The sequence below is a fragment of the Trichomycterus rosablanca genome, chromosome 20 (assembly GCF_030014385.1).
Source record: "Trichomycterus rosablanca isolate fTriRos1 chromosome 20, fTriRos1.hap1, whole genome shotgun sequence".
Taxonomy (NCBI): domain Eukaryota; kingdom Metazoa; phylum Chordata; class Actinopteri; order Siluriformes; family Trichomycteridae; genus Trichomycterus; species Trichomycterus rosablanca.
In genome coordinates, this window is record NC_086007.1 from 4,525,675 (window position 1) to 4,540,000 (window position 14,326).

Sequence of the window (14,326 nt, forward strand, 5' to 3'; positions counted from 1 at the left end):
CTGACCTGCAGGTGAAGGCAGAGAGGGGAGGGGAGGGGATAGGCGGGTAATGCTGGGCACACATGCCAAAGTGGGAACATGTTGAGTAGTGTGTGTGTGTGTGTGTGTGTGCATGCGCGTGCGTGTGCGTGTGTGTGTGTGTGATGATGTATTATAGAGGGGGGTTTGTGAATTTGAAGCTCTGCATGCATATATAAAAAGAATGCCTTTATTTGTCATGCAGCATAGGGTTAAGGGTCTTGCTCAAGGGTCCAACAGTGGCCGCATAGCAGAACCAGGATTTGAACTGACAATCTTCTGACTGATAGCCCAAATCTCTACCCACTAGCCTACCACCTTCACCTGTTTGACTGTCGGTGATTCGTAGATCTGCTGTATCCTTTAATACTCCCCATAGCGAATATATATATATATACAGTGCCTTGCAAAAGTATTCGGCCCCCTTGAACTTTTCAACCTTTTGCCACATTTCAGGCTTCAAACATAACGATATGAAATTGTAATTTTTTGTGAAGAATCAACAACAAGTGGGACACAATCGTGAAGTGGAACGAAATTTATTGGATATTTTAAACTTTTTTTAGAAATAAAAAACTGAAAAGTGGGGCGTGCAATATTATTCAGCCCCCTTGCGTTAATACTTTGTAGCGCCACCTTTTGCTGCGATTACAGCTGCAAGTCGCTTGGGGTATGTCTCTATCAGTTTTGCACATCGAGAGACAGAAATTTTTGCCCATTCTTCCTTGCAAAACAGCTCGAGCTCAGTGAGGTTGGATGGAGAGCGTTTGTGAACAGCAGTTTTCAGCTCTTTCCACAGATTCTCGATGGGATTCAGGTCTGGACTTTCACTTGGCCATTCTAACACCTGGATACGTTTATTTGTGAACCATTTCATTGTAGATTTTGCTTTATGTTTTGGTTCATTGTCTTGTTGGAAGATAAATCTCCGTCCCAGTCTCAGGTCTTTTGCAGACTGCAACAGGTTTTCTTCCAGAATGGTCCTGTATTTGGCTCCATCCATCTTCCCATCAATTTTAACCATCTTCCCTGTCCCTGCTGAAGAAAAGCAGGCCCAAACCATGATGCTGCCACCACCATGTTTGACAGTGGGGATGGTGTGTTCAGGGTGATGAGCTGTGTTGCTTTTACGCCAAACATAACGTTTTGCATTGTGGACAAAAAGTTCGATTTTGGTTTCATCTGACCAGAGCACCTTCTTCCACATGTTTGGTGTGTCTCCCAGGTGACTTTTTATGGATATCTTTGAGAAATGGCTTTCTTCTTGCCACTCTTCCATAAAGGCCAGATTTGTGCAGTGTACGACTGATTGTGTCCTATGGACAGAGTCTCCCACCTCAGCTGTAGATCTCTGCAGTTCATTCAGAGTGATCATGGGCCTCTTGGCTGCATCTCTGATCAGTCTTCTCCTTGTTTGAGCTGAAAGTTTAGAGGGACGGCCGGGTCTTGGTAGATTTGCAGTGGTCTGATACTCCTTCCATTTCAATATGATCGCTTGCACAGTGCTCCTTGAGATGTTTAAAGCTTGGGAAATCTTTTTGTATCCAAATCCGGCTTTAAACTTCTCCACAACAGTATCTCGGACCTGCCTGGTGTGTTCCTTGGTCTTCATGATGCTCTCTGCGCTTTAAACAGAACTCTGAGACTATCACAGAGCAGGTGCATTTATACGGAGACTTGATTACACACAGGTGGATTCTATTTATCACCATCAACATTGGATCATTCAGAGATCCTCACTGAACTTCTGGAGTGAGTTTGCTGCACTGAAAGTAAAGGGGCCGAATAATATTGCACGCCCCACTTTTTAGTTTTTTATTTCTAAAAAAAGTTTAAAATATCCAATACATTTCGTTCCACTTCACGATTGTGTCCCACTTGTTGTTGATTCTTCACAAAAAATTAAAATTTCATATCGTTATGTTTGAAGCCTGAAATGTGGCAAAAGGTTGAAAAGTTCAAGGGGGCCGAATACTTTTGCAAGGCACTGTATATATATACAGTATATATACAGTGTATCACAAAAGTGAGTACACCCCTCACATTTCTGCAGATATTTAAGTATATCTTTTCATGGGACAACACTGACAAAATGACACTTTGACACAATGAAATTTATTCTTCCCTCAAAATAACTCAATATACAGCCATTAATGTCTAAACCACCGGCAACAAAAGTGAGTACACCCCTAAGAGACTACACCCCTAAATGTCCAAATTGAGCACTGCTTGTCATTTTCCCTCCAAAATGTCATGTGATTTGTTAGTGTTACTAGGTCTCAGGTGTGCATAGGGAGCAGCTGTGTTCAATTTAGTAGTACAGCTCTCACACTCTCTCATACTGGTCACTGAAAGTTCCAACATGGCACCTCATGGCAAAGAACTCTCTGAGGATCTTAAAAGACGAATTGTTGCGCTACATGAAGATGGCCAAGGCTACAAGAAGATTGCCAACACCCTGAAACTGAGCTGCAGCACAGTGGCCAAGATCATTCAGCGTTTTAAAAGAGCAGGGTCCACTCAGAACAGACCTCGCGTTGGTCGTCCAAAGAAGCTGAGTGCACGTGCTCAGCGTCACATCCAACTGCTGTCTTTGAAAGATAGGCGCAGGAGTGCTGTCAGCATTGCTGCAGAGATTTAAAAGGTGGGGGGTCAGCCTGTCAGTGCTCAGACCATACGCCGCACACTACATCAAATTGGTCTGCATGGCTGTCACCCCAGAAGGAAGCCTCTTCTGAAGTCTCTACACAAGAAAGCCCGCAAACAGTTTGCTGAAGACATGTCAACAAAGGACATGGATTACTGGAACCATGTCCTATGGTCTGATGAAACCAAGATTAATTTGTTTGGTTCAGATGGTCTCAAGCATGTGTGACGGCAATCACGTGAGGAGTACAAAGATAAGTGTGTCATGCCTACAGTCAAGCATGGTGGTGGGAATGCCATGGTCTGGGGCTGCATGGGTGCAGCAAGTGTTGGGGAGTTACATTTCATTGAGGGACACATGAACTCCAATATGTACTGTGAAATACTGAAGCAGAGCAGGAAACTGGGTCGCAGGGCAGTGTTCCAGCATGACAATGACCCCAAACACACCTCTAAGACGACCACTGCTTTATTGAAGAGGCTGAGGGTAAAGGTGATGGTCTCCAGACCTAAACCCAATAGAACATCTTTGGGGCATCCTCAAGCGGAAGGTGGAGGAGCGCAATGTCTCGAATATCCGCCAGCTCCGTGATGTCGTCATGGAGGAGTGGAAAAGCATTCCAGTGGCAACCTGTGAAGCTCTGGTAAACTCCATGCCCAGGAGAGTTAAGGCAGTTCTGGGAAATAATGGTGGCCACACAAAATATTGACACTTCAGGAACTTTCACTAAGGGGTGTACTCACTTTTGTTGCCGGTGGTTTAGACGTTAATGGCTGTATATTGAGTTATTTTGAGGGAAGAATAAATTTACACTGTTATATAAGCTGCACACAGACTACTTTTCATTGTGTCAAAGTGTCATTTTGTCAGTGTTGTCCCATGAAAAGATATACTTAAATATCTGCAGAAATGTGAGGGGTGTACTCACTTTTGTGATACACTGTATATAGTGTTTGTCCATCAAACGAGATAAGCCTTCATACACACCCATATAACTTTAGAAGGTTGACTTACCCACAGTGTTATGCCAGCGGTTGACTGCGAACAGCCGGCTGCAGGTCACAGTGACGATGGCAGGCATCGCCAGATGTGGCAGCGTGTTTGCAGCCACATGGGTGACTGGCGAGTTGGAGGGAAACTTAAGCACCATGATGACATCCTGCTGCATCTGCTCCTTAAACATGAGTGGACTCTGTGGAAGGAAACACTGATGAAGAGACAGAGTGCCAGGGAGAGGGGAAGAGGGTATGGAAAAGGGGGAGAAAGGGATGGAAACAGGTTATTAGTGCAGGGACAGTGTTAAGAAAATAGGTAGAACGGAGGAGGGAAAGGACAAAAGGACAGGGATGTGAACGGATAGATGGACCAAAGGATGTGGCTAGCTAGACACAAATAGTCACACACAACGCAAACCTACTTAGGCTGTATGTACTGTGTATGTACTGCATGTACTGTGTATGTACTGTGTATGTACTGTATTACTGTGTGTGTAGTGTGTATGTACTGTATTACTGTGTATGTACTGCATGTACTGTGTATGTACTGTATTACTGTGTTTGTACTGTGTATGTACTGTATGTACTGTATGTACTGTGTATGTACTGTGTATGTACTGTATGTGCTGTGTATGTACTGTATGTACTGTGTATGTGCTGTGTATGTACTGTATGTACTGTGTATGTACTGTATGTACTGCATTTAATGTGTATGTACTGTATTACTGTGTATGTACTGTGCATGTACTGTATATGTGTTGTATACTTTGTATGTACTCTATATGTACTGTATATGTGTTGTATACTGTGTATGAACTATATGTACTGTGTATGTACTGTGTATGTACTGTATGCACTGTGTATGTACTGTATTACTGTGTATGTACTCTGTATGTACTCTGTATGTACTGTGTATGTACTGTATTACTGTGTATGTACTGTATTACTGTGTATGTACTGTGTATGTACTGTGTATGTACTGTATATGTGTTGTATACATTGTATGTACTGTGTATGTACTGTATTACTGTGTATGTACTCTGTATGTATTGTGTATGTACTGTATTACTGTGTATGTACTGTGTATGTACTGTGTATGTACTGTGTATGCACTGTGTATGTACTCTGTATGCACTGTGTATGTATTGTATGCACTGTGTATGTATTGCATGTACTGTATATGTACTGTGTATGTACTGTATTACTGTGTATGTACTGTGTATGTACTGTGTATGTACTGTATTACTGTGTATGTACTGTGTATGTACTGTATTACTGTGTATGTACTGTATGCACTGTGTATGTATTGCATGTACTGTATATGTACTGTGTATGTACTGTATTACTGTGTATGTACTGTGTATGTACTGTGTATGTACTGTATTACTGTGTATGTACTGTATGCACTGTGTATGTATTGCATGTACTGTATATGTACTGTGTATGTACTGTATTACTGTGTATGTACTGTGTATGTACTGTGTATGTACTGTATTACTGTGTATGTATTGTATGCACTGTGTATGTATTGCATGTACTGTATATGTACTGTGTATGTACTGTGTATGTACTGTGTATGTACTGTATTACTGTGTATGTACTGTGTATGTACTGTATTACTGTGTATGTACTGTGTATGTACTGTATTACTGTGTATGTACTGTGTATGTATTGTATGTACTGTGTATGTACTCTATGTACTGTGTATGTACTGTGTATGTACTATATGTATAGTGTATGCACTGTATATGTATTGTGTATGTACTGTATGTATACTATATGGCCACAGGTTTGTGTACACCTGACCATAAGCTAGTTATTCAGCTGTTTTGGGGGACCACTTGAGCCCTTGAAGTAATTTTAGCAGACCAGTTGATTGTGTGTAGATGTATTTATTTGAGATAATGGCTCTCACTGTGGTTCAGTGGAGCCCTATAGACCTAGAAATTGCTTTATATGCTATTCCAAACCTATATGTTTAAATTATTTTTTTAAGTGACTGCTAGACTTAGATGGTGAGGTTAAAGATGAGATGTATATAACATGGCATGTATAAAACATAACTGCTGTGCTAAATAACTAATGTGTAATTTGCTATAGTGAATTGGCAGATCGAGTAACCATGCAGACTCTTTTTTACAATGGTGATCCAGTATTCATGTTGAATTTGTTGCGCCACCTTGGGCAGGATAGAGGTAAAGACAATGAACCAAACGACCAGTAGGGTGAGCTGTTCTCTCAGTAGATGCTCCATATGTGAACCTTGACTTTCTGGCACAGCCATGGACTTCATAACCTAGTCTATATGGAGTGTGTGTGTGTGTGTGTGTGTGTGTGTGCTGTATTACTGTATGAGCAATGACTACCTAAGCTAAGTTCCTCACCATCACATCCACATCTGGCTCAGCTCTGCAGTCTCCCGTGGTTACATTAGCATGATAGCACAATGTGCACTGGATGCACCAAACATTACTCAGGATGAGGATGTGCTCATTAAAGCCAGGTGCATATGGACATGAAAAAAGGCCTCTGTACGCTGGGGAGAGGCATGAAGGTCAGATGTGATTGCCCTCACCTCCAATAATAACTCTACCTACAGTGTAATGAGGGTACACAATGCATACACACATATAATCCGTGATACACACACACATGTACACATGGTGCTCTCACCAGGTGCATGGCAGAGCTGCGAGGAGGATGGGGCTCGATGAGCAACTGAGATGGCGTCAGTCCAACGTTCTGAATCTGTGCCTCCATAGCCTGCAGCGAGAGGGTAAAAGCGCAAAAGTGTGAGAGAGAGACAGAGAGAGAGAGAGCGAGAGAGAGAGAGAGAGAGAGAGAGAGAGAGAGAGAGAGAGAGAGAGATTTAGGAAAAGGAAATATAGGCAAAAGTGTAAAGGAGAGAAAGAAAAAAGGATCCCTGTCAATAATCCTTCAGATTAGCAAATCCTCAATTTTCATAAATTCATCTGTATGGTAGGTGTAGCTTAGAAAATAAACTGCGAAGGTCCATAACAGATACACTCTACGGCCGAAAGTATTTGGACACCTGAACGTAAGCTTGTTAGACATATTTAGACTAGTTAGACTTATTTCAAAAACAAACGGTAGTAAAATGGATTGACTGGAGCCGCTCAGGTGGCGCAGCGGTAAAACACACTAGCACACCAGAGCTGACATCTCGAACTTGTCGTTTCGAATCTTAGCTCTGATACCCAACAGGCTGGGCGCCTACACGAATAACGATTGGCTTGTACAGGGTGAGAGCTGGAGGGGACCTCATAACTGATGCAACTACAACCTCTGCTGGCTGATTGATGCCGTCTGCACAGAGTCGAGGAATAATGCATTGATCAGGGTGTGGCTCTCCTTGTGCAAAGCTGATCCACATATGAACTCGGCTTGTGCAGGTGAAAAGATGCAGTCGGCTACTGCACACGTGTCAGAGGGGGTGTGTGTCAGTCTCGCTCTCCTCAATCAGAAGTGGAGATCAGCATCAGTACAGAGGAAGTGTAATGCAATTGGGAGGAAAACTGGGAAAAATGCAAAATAAATAAATAAATAGATTGACCGCTATATGATCTCTTCAGCTATAATAACAGGCACTCTTCTGAAAAGGCTTCTCACAAGACTTTGAAAAATGCCTGCAGGAATTTGTGCCCATTCAGTCTGAAAAACATTTAAATGGCAGAGCTCTGATATGGATAAACAAAGCCTCAATTGACGTTCTAGTAAACGTGAATAAAAAATGTGTGAATTTCATGACTCGTCTCTATAAAGGGACCCCCAAAGTAACCCCCCACTGACTGATGTTTTAGTGGTGGACCATTTTCAGCACTGTAATGACATTAACATTTAAGTACATGGTAGTTTGTGGAAGCATTGTATTTGTATGAGTGTATAAGGTCACAGACATATCACAAGGAACATTTGTACACCCGCACAGTTCTATAATCTTTGAACCAACCTGGTATCAGTCATCTGGTATAAAATCATAATGATAAGTCATGAAATTCAGTCTTGTGGTCACAGTTTAAAACAAATAATAATAATCAATAAATTGTCTGTAGAAATAAAACAACAGTTGCCAGTCCCCTGTGCCACTTTCTCCTTCTGTTTCCCATTCAAAGGCTGCAGAGTCATCCGAGTGTTAGTATGGAAGAGACGAGTCTTTTCATATTAACACGCTTCAGTACACTGTGCCCGTTTCCACTAGCAAAACCCCTCTGTGCCAACTGATGCTAACCCAGTCTGACACACACACACACACACACACATACACAGAACTGGAACATGGCCTGCTTTCTGATGTTATTGTTCCAGAAACAAAGGAAAATGTGCAATAGAAACATTACATACATCACATGCATATCACACATCCCTATATAGGTGGTAATTAATGCATGTTAATAAGAAGCATGTATTAATTTTTGCATATTTAACCCTTAGGTTCTATACAATGTAAATGTACCTCAAGGTTAAAAAAAACCCATCTAATAATGTACTGCTTTGTTATGGTACACTGTTTTCTTTATATCCAAAAGGGCGTCCTTGGGGTTTAGAGCATTTATATGGACATTTTATACAATTAAATCATGTGTATTTAGGCCAAAACTGTTTTAAAGAAGTTAATTTGCTGGATTTGTATCATGTTTGTTACAGGCTGCTCATGGATATTGTCACCATGCCCTTCCTGACACAATGCTCCTATTTATATCTGGGCTTGGGACCGGCACTGAGAGCTTGGCTGTTTTGGTCAATCCCCCCTCCTTAGACATTAAACACATGCAAATTGCTGACTGCACCACAGAGATTCGAACCCTGGATCCCCAGATCTCTGATTGTAACAGTAGTGAGCGAGCATGCTTTAATAATATAATATAATAATATAATGGTCCAGTTTCACTGACATTTTAAATAATGTCAGGGGCAAGCTGTACCCTAGTGGTTAAGGTACTGGATTAGTAATCAGGAGGTTGCTGGTTCAAGCCCCACAACTACCAGGTTGCTGTTGGGTCCCTGAGCAAGGCCCTTAACCCTCAGTTGCACAGACTGTATACTGTAACTGTACTGTAACTGTAGTCGCTTTGGATAAAGGCATCTGCTAAACGTAAATGTTAAGTCTAAGAAATAAAAGTTTCTGAGTTAAAGTAATACAATTATAGTGTAAAGCTGGTAATAACCAAATATGACAGATCAACTTAATAATATTTATGCTTTACAAGTCATACCATGTCCTGGATGATTCAATAGGAACTTTACCCCTGCTACAATGTTTAGCATCTAAATCTGTGAAAGTTTCGACAGATGAAAAAGTTCACATATGAAGGATGTAAAGATGTGACCATAAAGTGCGAGCTGTTCAGCTAGATTGCTAGAAAAGCTTCATGCAGGGAAGTCTGATGGATGGGACTTTTCTATCATGCAGCAGGGGGGCTTGTAGTTGTCTGTCAACACGAGCAGACACAGTGGCACATGTACACAATGACACGACCACATGCTTCTGTATCCAGAGCTCAACATACACTATCAATAATGCTTTCAGGCGTCTGTCAGAATACCACATAAAGAAAATATGTCAAACATATGGCAGGTGAACAGCAAACGGTGGCTTGTTTTCAAAAGTTCTATAACCCATCCTGAGTTTTTGACTCATGTTTTACATGTCAAAAATCCAAATCTGCCAAATGTATATTATGTTTGGTTACACTGGTGAGAGGTGTACTAGCATCCAACTTAATATATAATGAGTATGTTAAACAGGGCAGCACGGTGGCTCGGTGGGTAGCACTGTCACCTTACAGCAAGAAGGTCCTAGGTTTGATTCCCAGGTGTGTGAGTTTGCATGTTCGCCCTGGGTCTGTGTGGGTTTCCCCCAGGTGATCCAGATCCAAACTTTTAGTATCTCCTTTTAGTACTGGCAACCTGTCTGGTGCATATCTTAACTTTTGCCCAGTGAACTGGACCCACAGCAACCCTGAAGAGAATAAATCTGTGGTAAAACAGACAATGAATTAATGAGCGTGTACAATATATATGAGCGTATATATCCTGGAATTAAAAATATTAAATCCACCTTGCCTTACAAGGTGTCAAGGTGGACTTAGGTTTACTGACTTGCTGGAAAGTCCAATTATAACCAAGGTTCAATTTCACCACAAAAGGCAATACATTCGTTTTCAAAATGCCTTGGCATTTCTGTAAATTCTAGATACCAGTCACAGTCAAGCTTTCCAGTTCCTGCAGCAGAAACAACCCCACATCATCACTGACCCTCCTCCAGGTTTGACCATGAGGATAGTATTCTTCTGGTCATAAGCCTCGCTTTTCTTGCACCAGACAAACTGCCAGGTTTGATTCATCACTCCATTGAATAGTGTCCCAAAACTCCCAAAATTCCTTCTGGCATATTCCAATCAACTTTTCCTGTGCTTCTTGGTCGAGTGGTCAAAGATCAGGGATTAAAACTGGCCTTGGAGCATCAAAGCCACCGTTGACAGGCTAATCAAAATCAAATTAATCATGTTGTGGCATTGTTTTATTTATTTATTTATTTTTATGTTTGTATCTTGTGCTTTATTGTATCAAGCATATGAGTTTATGAATTCAAGTAGCTTCACTAAACACGTTATTTTAGGTGATATTTCACATGGTGTACTTAACATTCATTGGTGCCAATAATGTACATGCACTGGATGCAGTTAGTATTCACAAATAAGAAGATAGGAGGTTATGCCATAAAGTTATATAACATTATAGAACTTTTCAGTATCTGTGTGTATAGTACAACCTTATATGTTCATCTTCTGACTTAATTAGTGTAACATTAGTATAGGCACATAATGCAACAGCACAATTTGAATGTAATAGAGGAAGAAAGAGAATCAGAATCAGAACTGCAGCTATATGTATATTTAGTCATGTAATTCTATCATGGCTAAATCATTCTTCATCAAGCCTCATCACAGGTCTGACCTCTTTGCCACTGGACTTTCTTGCAACTTTCCCCAGAGTCGGCTCCAACACATTTGGCAACCATTAAATGTCAGTCAGCGCTGCTTTACACCGCAGTCCATCAAGCAACAACCGACTCGCATTATAGCTATTTTAGGTTAGGCTCAGGAACAGGGGTCATGACGTCTGCTCAAATAAAGTAATCTGATCCAAAGATCTGAGAACCAGGCAGCCATGTGGAACACATCACTGCGTTCCTGCCAGACAGCTCAGTCCTGAATCCAGAGAGAAAAACAGAAACGGCAATTCCTGCAAAGAGTCACATTCAAATAGCTAGAAATCTACAGGCATGAGCCAGAAACTGAGAAAAATGGAAAACAGCTACAAGATTTTTGGGAAAGTAAGTGAGCTTGATGAAATATCCACGTGTGAATAAGTGCAGCAACAATGAGATCAATGTCAAGAGAAATAGTGCCAAATATGCCAATTACCATGAAGGAAAGCAGATGTATTCTAGTTTCAACATTGCAATTTAACACGAGCATCACCATCATCCAAAGCATCACCTCTGGAGAGTGAGATCCAAAGCTAAAGATGTGGGAGGTTATCTGTGGGACACAGCCCCTAAAGCCATCGGATGTTGCCAGCTAACCTGCCAATACTTTAATCAGAACACCACTGGGTGGGAAATAGCAAGTTTTATCACCAATAGAAATCTGGAACCCAGCAGTTAGATACCTTAATCCATCTTAAGCTGCTGCCGTAATGATTTGAGAGACTTTTTGCTTTAGGGTTATGTATATCAAAATCTGACTGTAGTCAAAACATCTGTATGTCTGTATATTGACACTTTGCTGATTTTTTATTTGGCTATTTTTGCAACATCAATTCCTTAATAGCATGTACAATCAAGCAATCTAGATAGACAAACGTTGGCAGTAGAATGTGTCCTCCTAAAAATATTGGTGGCTTTCAATACATTCAGAACACATTCAGCAGCAACATTTTAGCAGACAAGCAACAAGCAACAAGAAAGGGATTAATTTTACACTATTATGATCATTTTCAGTTACCTGCCTTTGGAAGGAAAACAGCACAAGATCTATGTACTAGCAGTGTTCACAGACTGAGTTTCAGTGGCCAAGCAGTTGTAAGCAAGTCTATGATCACTACTGAATAAGTGTCAAGTGAAGTGGTGTAAAGCACACTGTAATTGGACTGGAGCAATTGTGATTGGTTATCTGAGGTTAGAAATCATGTTCTTTTTGAGAGAGAAATGTGGATGTTAGAAATGTGCTACCTTCATGATGGCAATGAATAAAGTTTGGTAGAGGATAGATAATAGTCCTTCCCAATTAATGATGATACATAAAGAATGTACCTAAGGAGGTCACTAGACAAATATACTCACTCACTCATTTTCTTAACTGCTTATCCAATTAGGGTCCCACACACTCATATACTCATACACACACACATTCACCTATAGGGCAATTCAGTGTCTCCAATTAACCTGACTGCATGTCTTTGGACTGTGGGAGGAAACTCCTAGAGGAAACCCACGCAAACACAGGGAGAACATGCAAACTCCACACAGAAAGGACCCGGACCGCCCGGGGATCGAACCCAGGACCTACTTGCTGTGAGGCGACAGTGCTACCCACTGAGCCACCGTGCCGCCACTAGACAAATATATAAATATTAAAACCAGTTGTTTAATTTTAAGTCTCGTTTAATGAAAAAAATAACACAAAGACAAATGAGAATCGACAGTTTTAAGATCTGACAATACTAAGAACATGTTTAATCCCACATTTACTTACATGCATCATTTTCTAAAGACTCAAACTAACCAGCTTTGTATAATGGGCCACTAAGACATTCAGTACTAATGTGGAGTCGATTTAATAGCTGCACTGTGGGATAATGATCATAAAACATCTACCAAATGGATCTCTTACAGCTATCCTGGGACTACACTAAAATACCATGATCAGTGAAAAAGTATAATTATAAAATACCCATAAAAGTCCTGTTACAGGTGCTACATCTGTGCTTTATTTAGTGAATGAAGAATTTAACGCAAACATTTATACCAGTGATTTATTGTTCTATACTACTGAGGCTTCATCCATTAAACAATCGTACAATCAGATTTCATTTCAAAGCCCTTTGACACACATTTGTCATACAAACTATTTGTTTTTAGTCCATGCTCAGCTTCTGCATGACTTTTAATTATGTTAGTTATAAATAAATGAGTGACATATTTAGAGAAAACCCCTTACAGATGGATTAGAGTGGGCCATGGTTTAGTACACCCAAAATCAGCTGAACTGAGTTGTATTGGCTAAGAAGAATTTATTCATGCTGAATTAGATTTAAGAGCTGCTCAGCTTAAGACAGTATAGCATCTCAGTGTTTTTTTATGTCTGTTTGTCTAGATATCCATCCATTCTTCCTTCTTTCTGTCTTGTCTTCACCTATCTATCTATACCAGCAGCAGTAAAGAGTAAATTGCAAAGTCTTGTGTTGAGCCTGACTGGGTGCTAAACAGGCACATTTGGTTTCTGGAGGTGAAGGAGCACCTAGAGCCCCTCCCATTGTTTGGTCCTCTCTACCTGCTGAAGCTGCAATCATTCATTTATTTATTCATTCATTGTCTGTTTTACCACTGCTTCATCCTGGTCAGGATCACAGTAGGTCTCATTCACCAGAAGAACGGCACGAAACACCTCAGGCAGGTTGCCAGTCTATCACATGACAGGGTGGACACACACTCACACCTAGGGCAATTTTTAGTAGCTCCAGTTGGCCTGACTGCATGTCTTTGGACTTCGGAAGAAAACACATGCGAACACATGGAGAACTCCACACAACAAGGACCCTAGCCACTCGGCTGGGGAATCAAACCCAGGCCCTTCTTGCATGAAAAAATGCAAGGCAAGTGAAACAAAAAGGATTACATTGTGAATGTGAACTATTACAGACCGAGTGATTTGTGCATTTGATATCATTTTATGGAAGATAAATGATGCATAAATGACAGAATGTGAATCATAACATGTCATAGATTTGAGGCTAAAATCTTATTAAAACTTACTCTCTTTTTCATATCTATGCATCATTTATTTCATGTTTTGTCAGTAAAGATTGAAAATCTTTCACTGAATGTTATACATGTGCAGTTTCAGCTCTGTTTACTCCTCTATATTTTCTACATGTAGCTGAATGATGAGTGAGCGTGTGTGTTATTTCAGGAGTTGCTTGTCATTTTTACATCCATATGACCTCCTGTTATAACGTCTTCCTGCACTGTTCACTGACACATGTTTAACTTTGCGATGACAGTGTAAGTTTAAATGGATACCGCTGTCATTTTAAGTGGACTCGGGCCTGAGGGATTGGCACCTATTGGATATGCTGACATTTTAATACCATTATTGCAGTGGTTAATTTTGATCCCACGGCTGCACCTGTCAGAAGAGAAAGAATCAATAACCTGTAGGTAAAGCCGAGCCCGACTCGGTGAGATAGCCGCTTCCAGTCAGGTGTCTCAGAGGACTCACAGACAAGAATGTATACAATGTCAGCCAACAGAGATAAAACCATTCTGAATTATATTAAAATAATACTTATCATAGTATTGATAGACAGTATTCTATCTATCTATCTATCTATCTATCTATCTATCTATCTATCTATCTAT

General features: G+C 40.7%; 1 protein-coding gene across 2 annotated transcripts in view; it reads right to left on the minus strand.

The window, feature by feature from the left end:
• The window catches only part of nbeab (neurobeachin b), a 322,601-nt gene that overhangs the window by 9,251 nt on the left and 299,024 nt on the right, over positions 1–14,326 (minus strand). For both annotated transcript variants that reach the window (XM_063016272.1, XM_063016273.1), the window contains 2 exons: positions 6,334–6,423; positions 3,680–3,872 (listed from right to left, as the gene is read on the minus strand). In XM_063016272.1, coding sequence (XP_062872342.1) covers positions 3,680–3,872; positions 6,334–6,423 — 283 coding nt within the window. The remainder of the gene's footprint in view (positions 1–3,679; positions 3,873–6,333; positions 6,424–14,326) is intronic.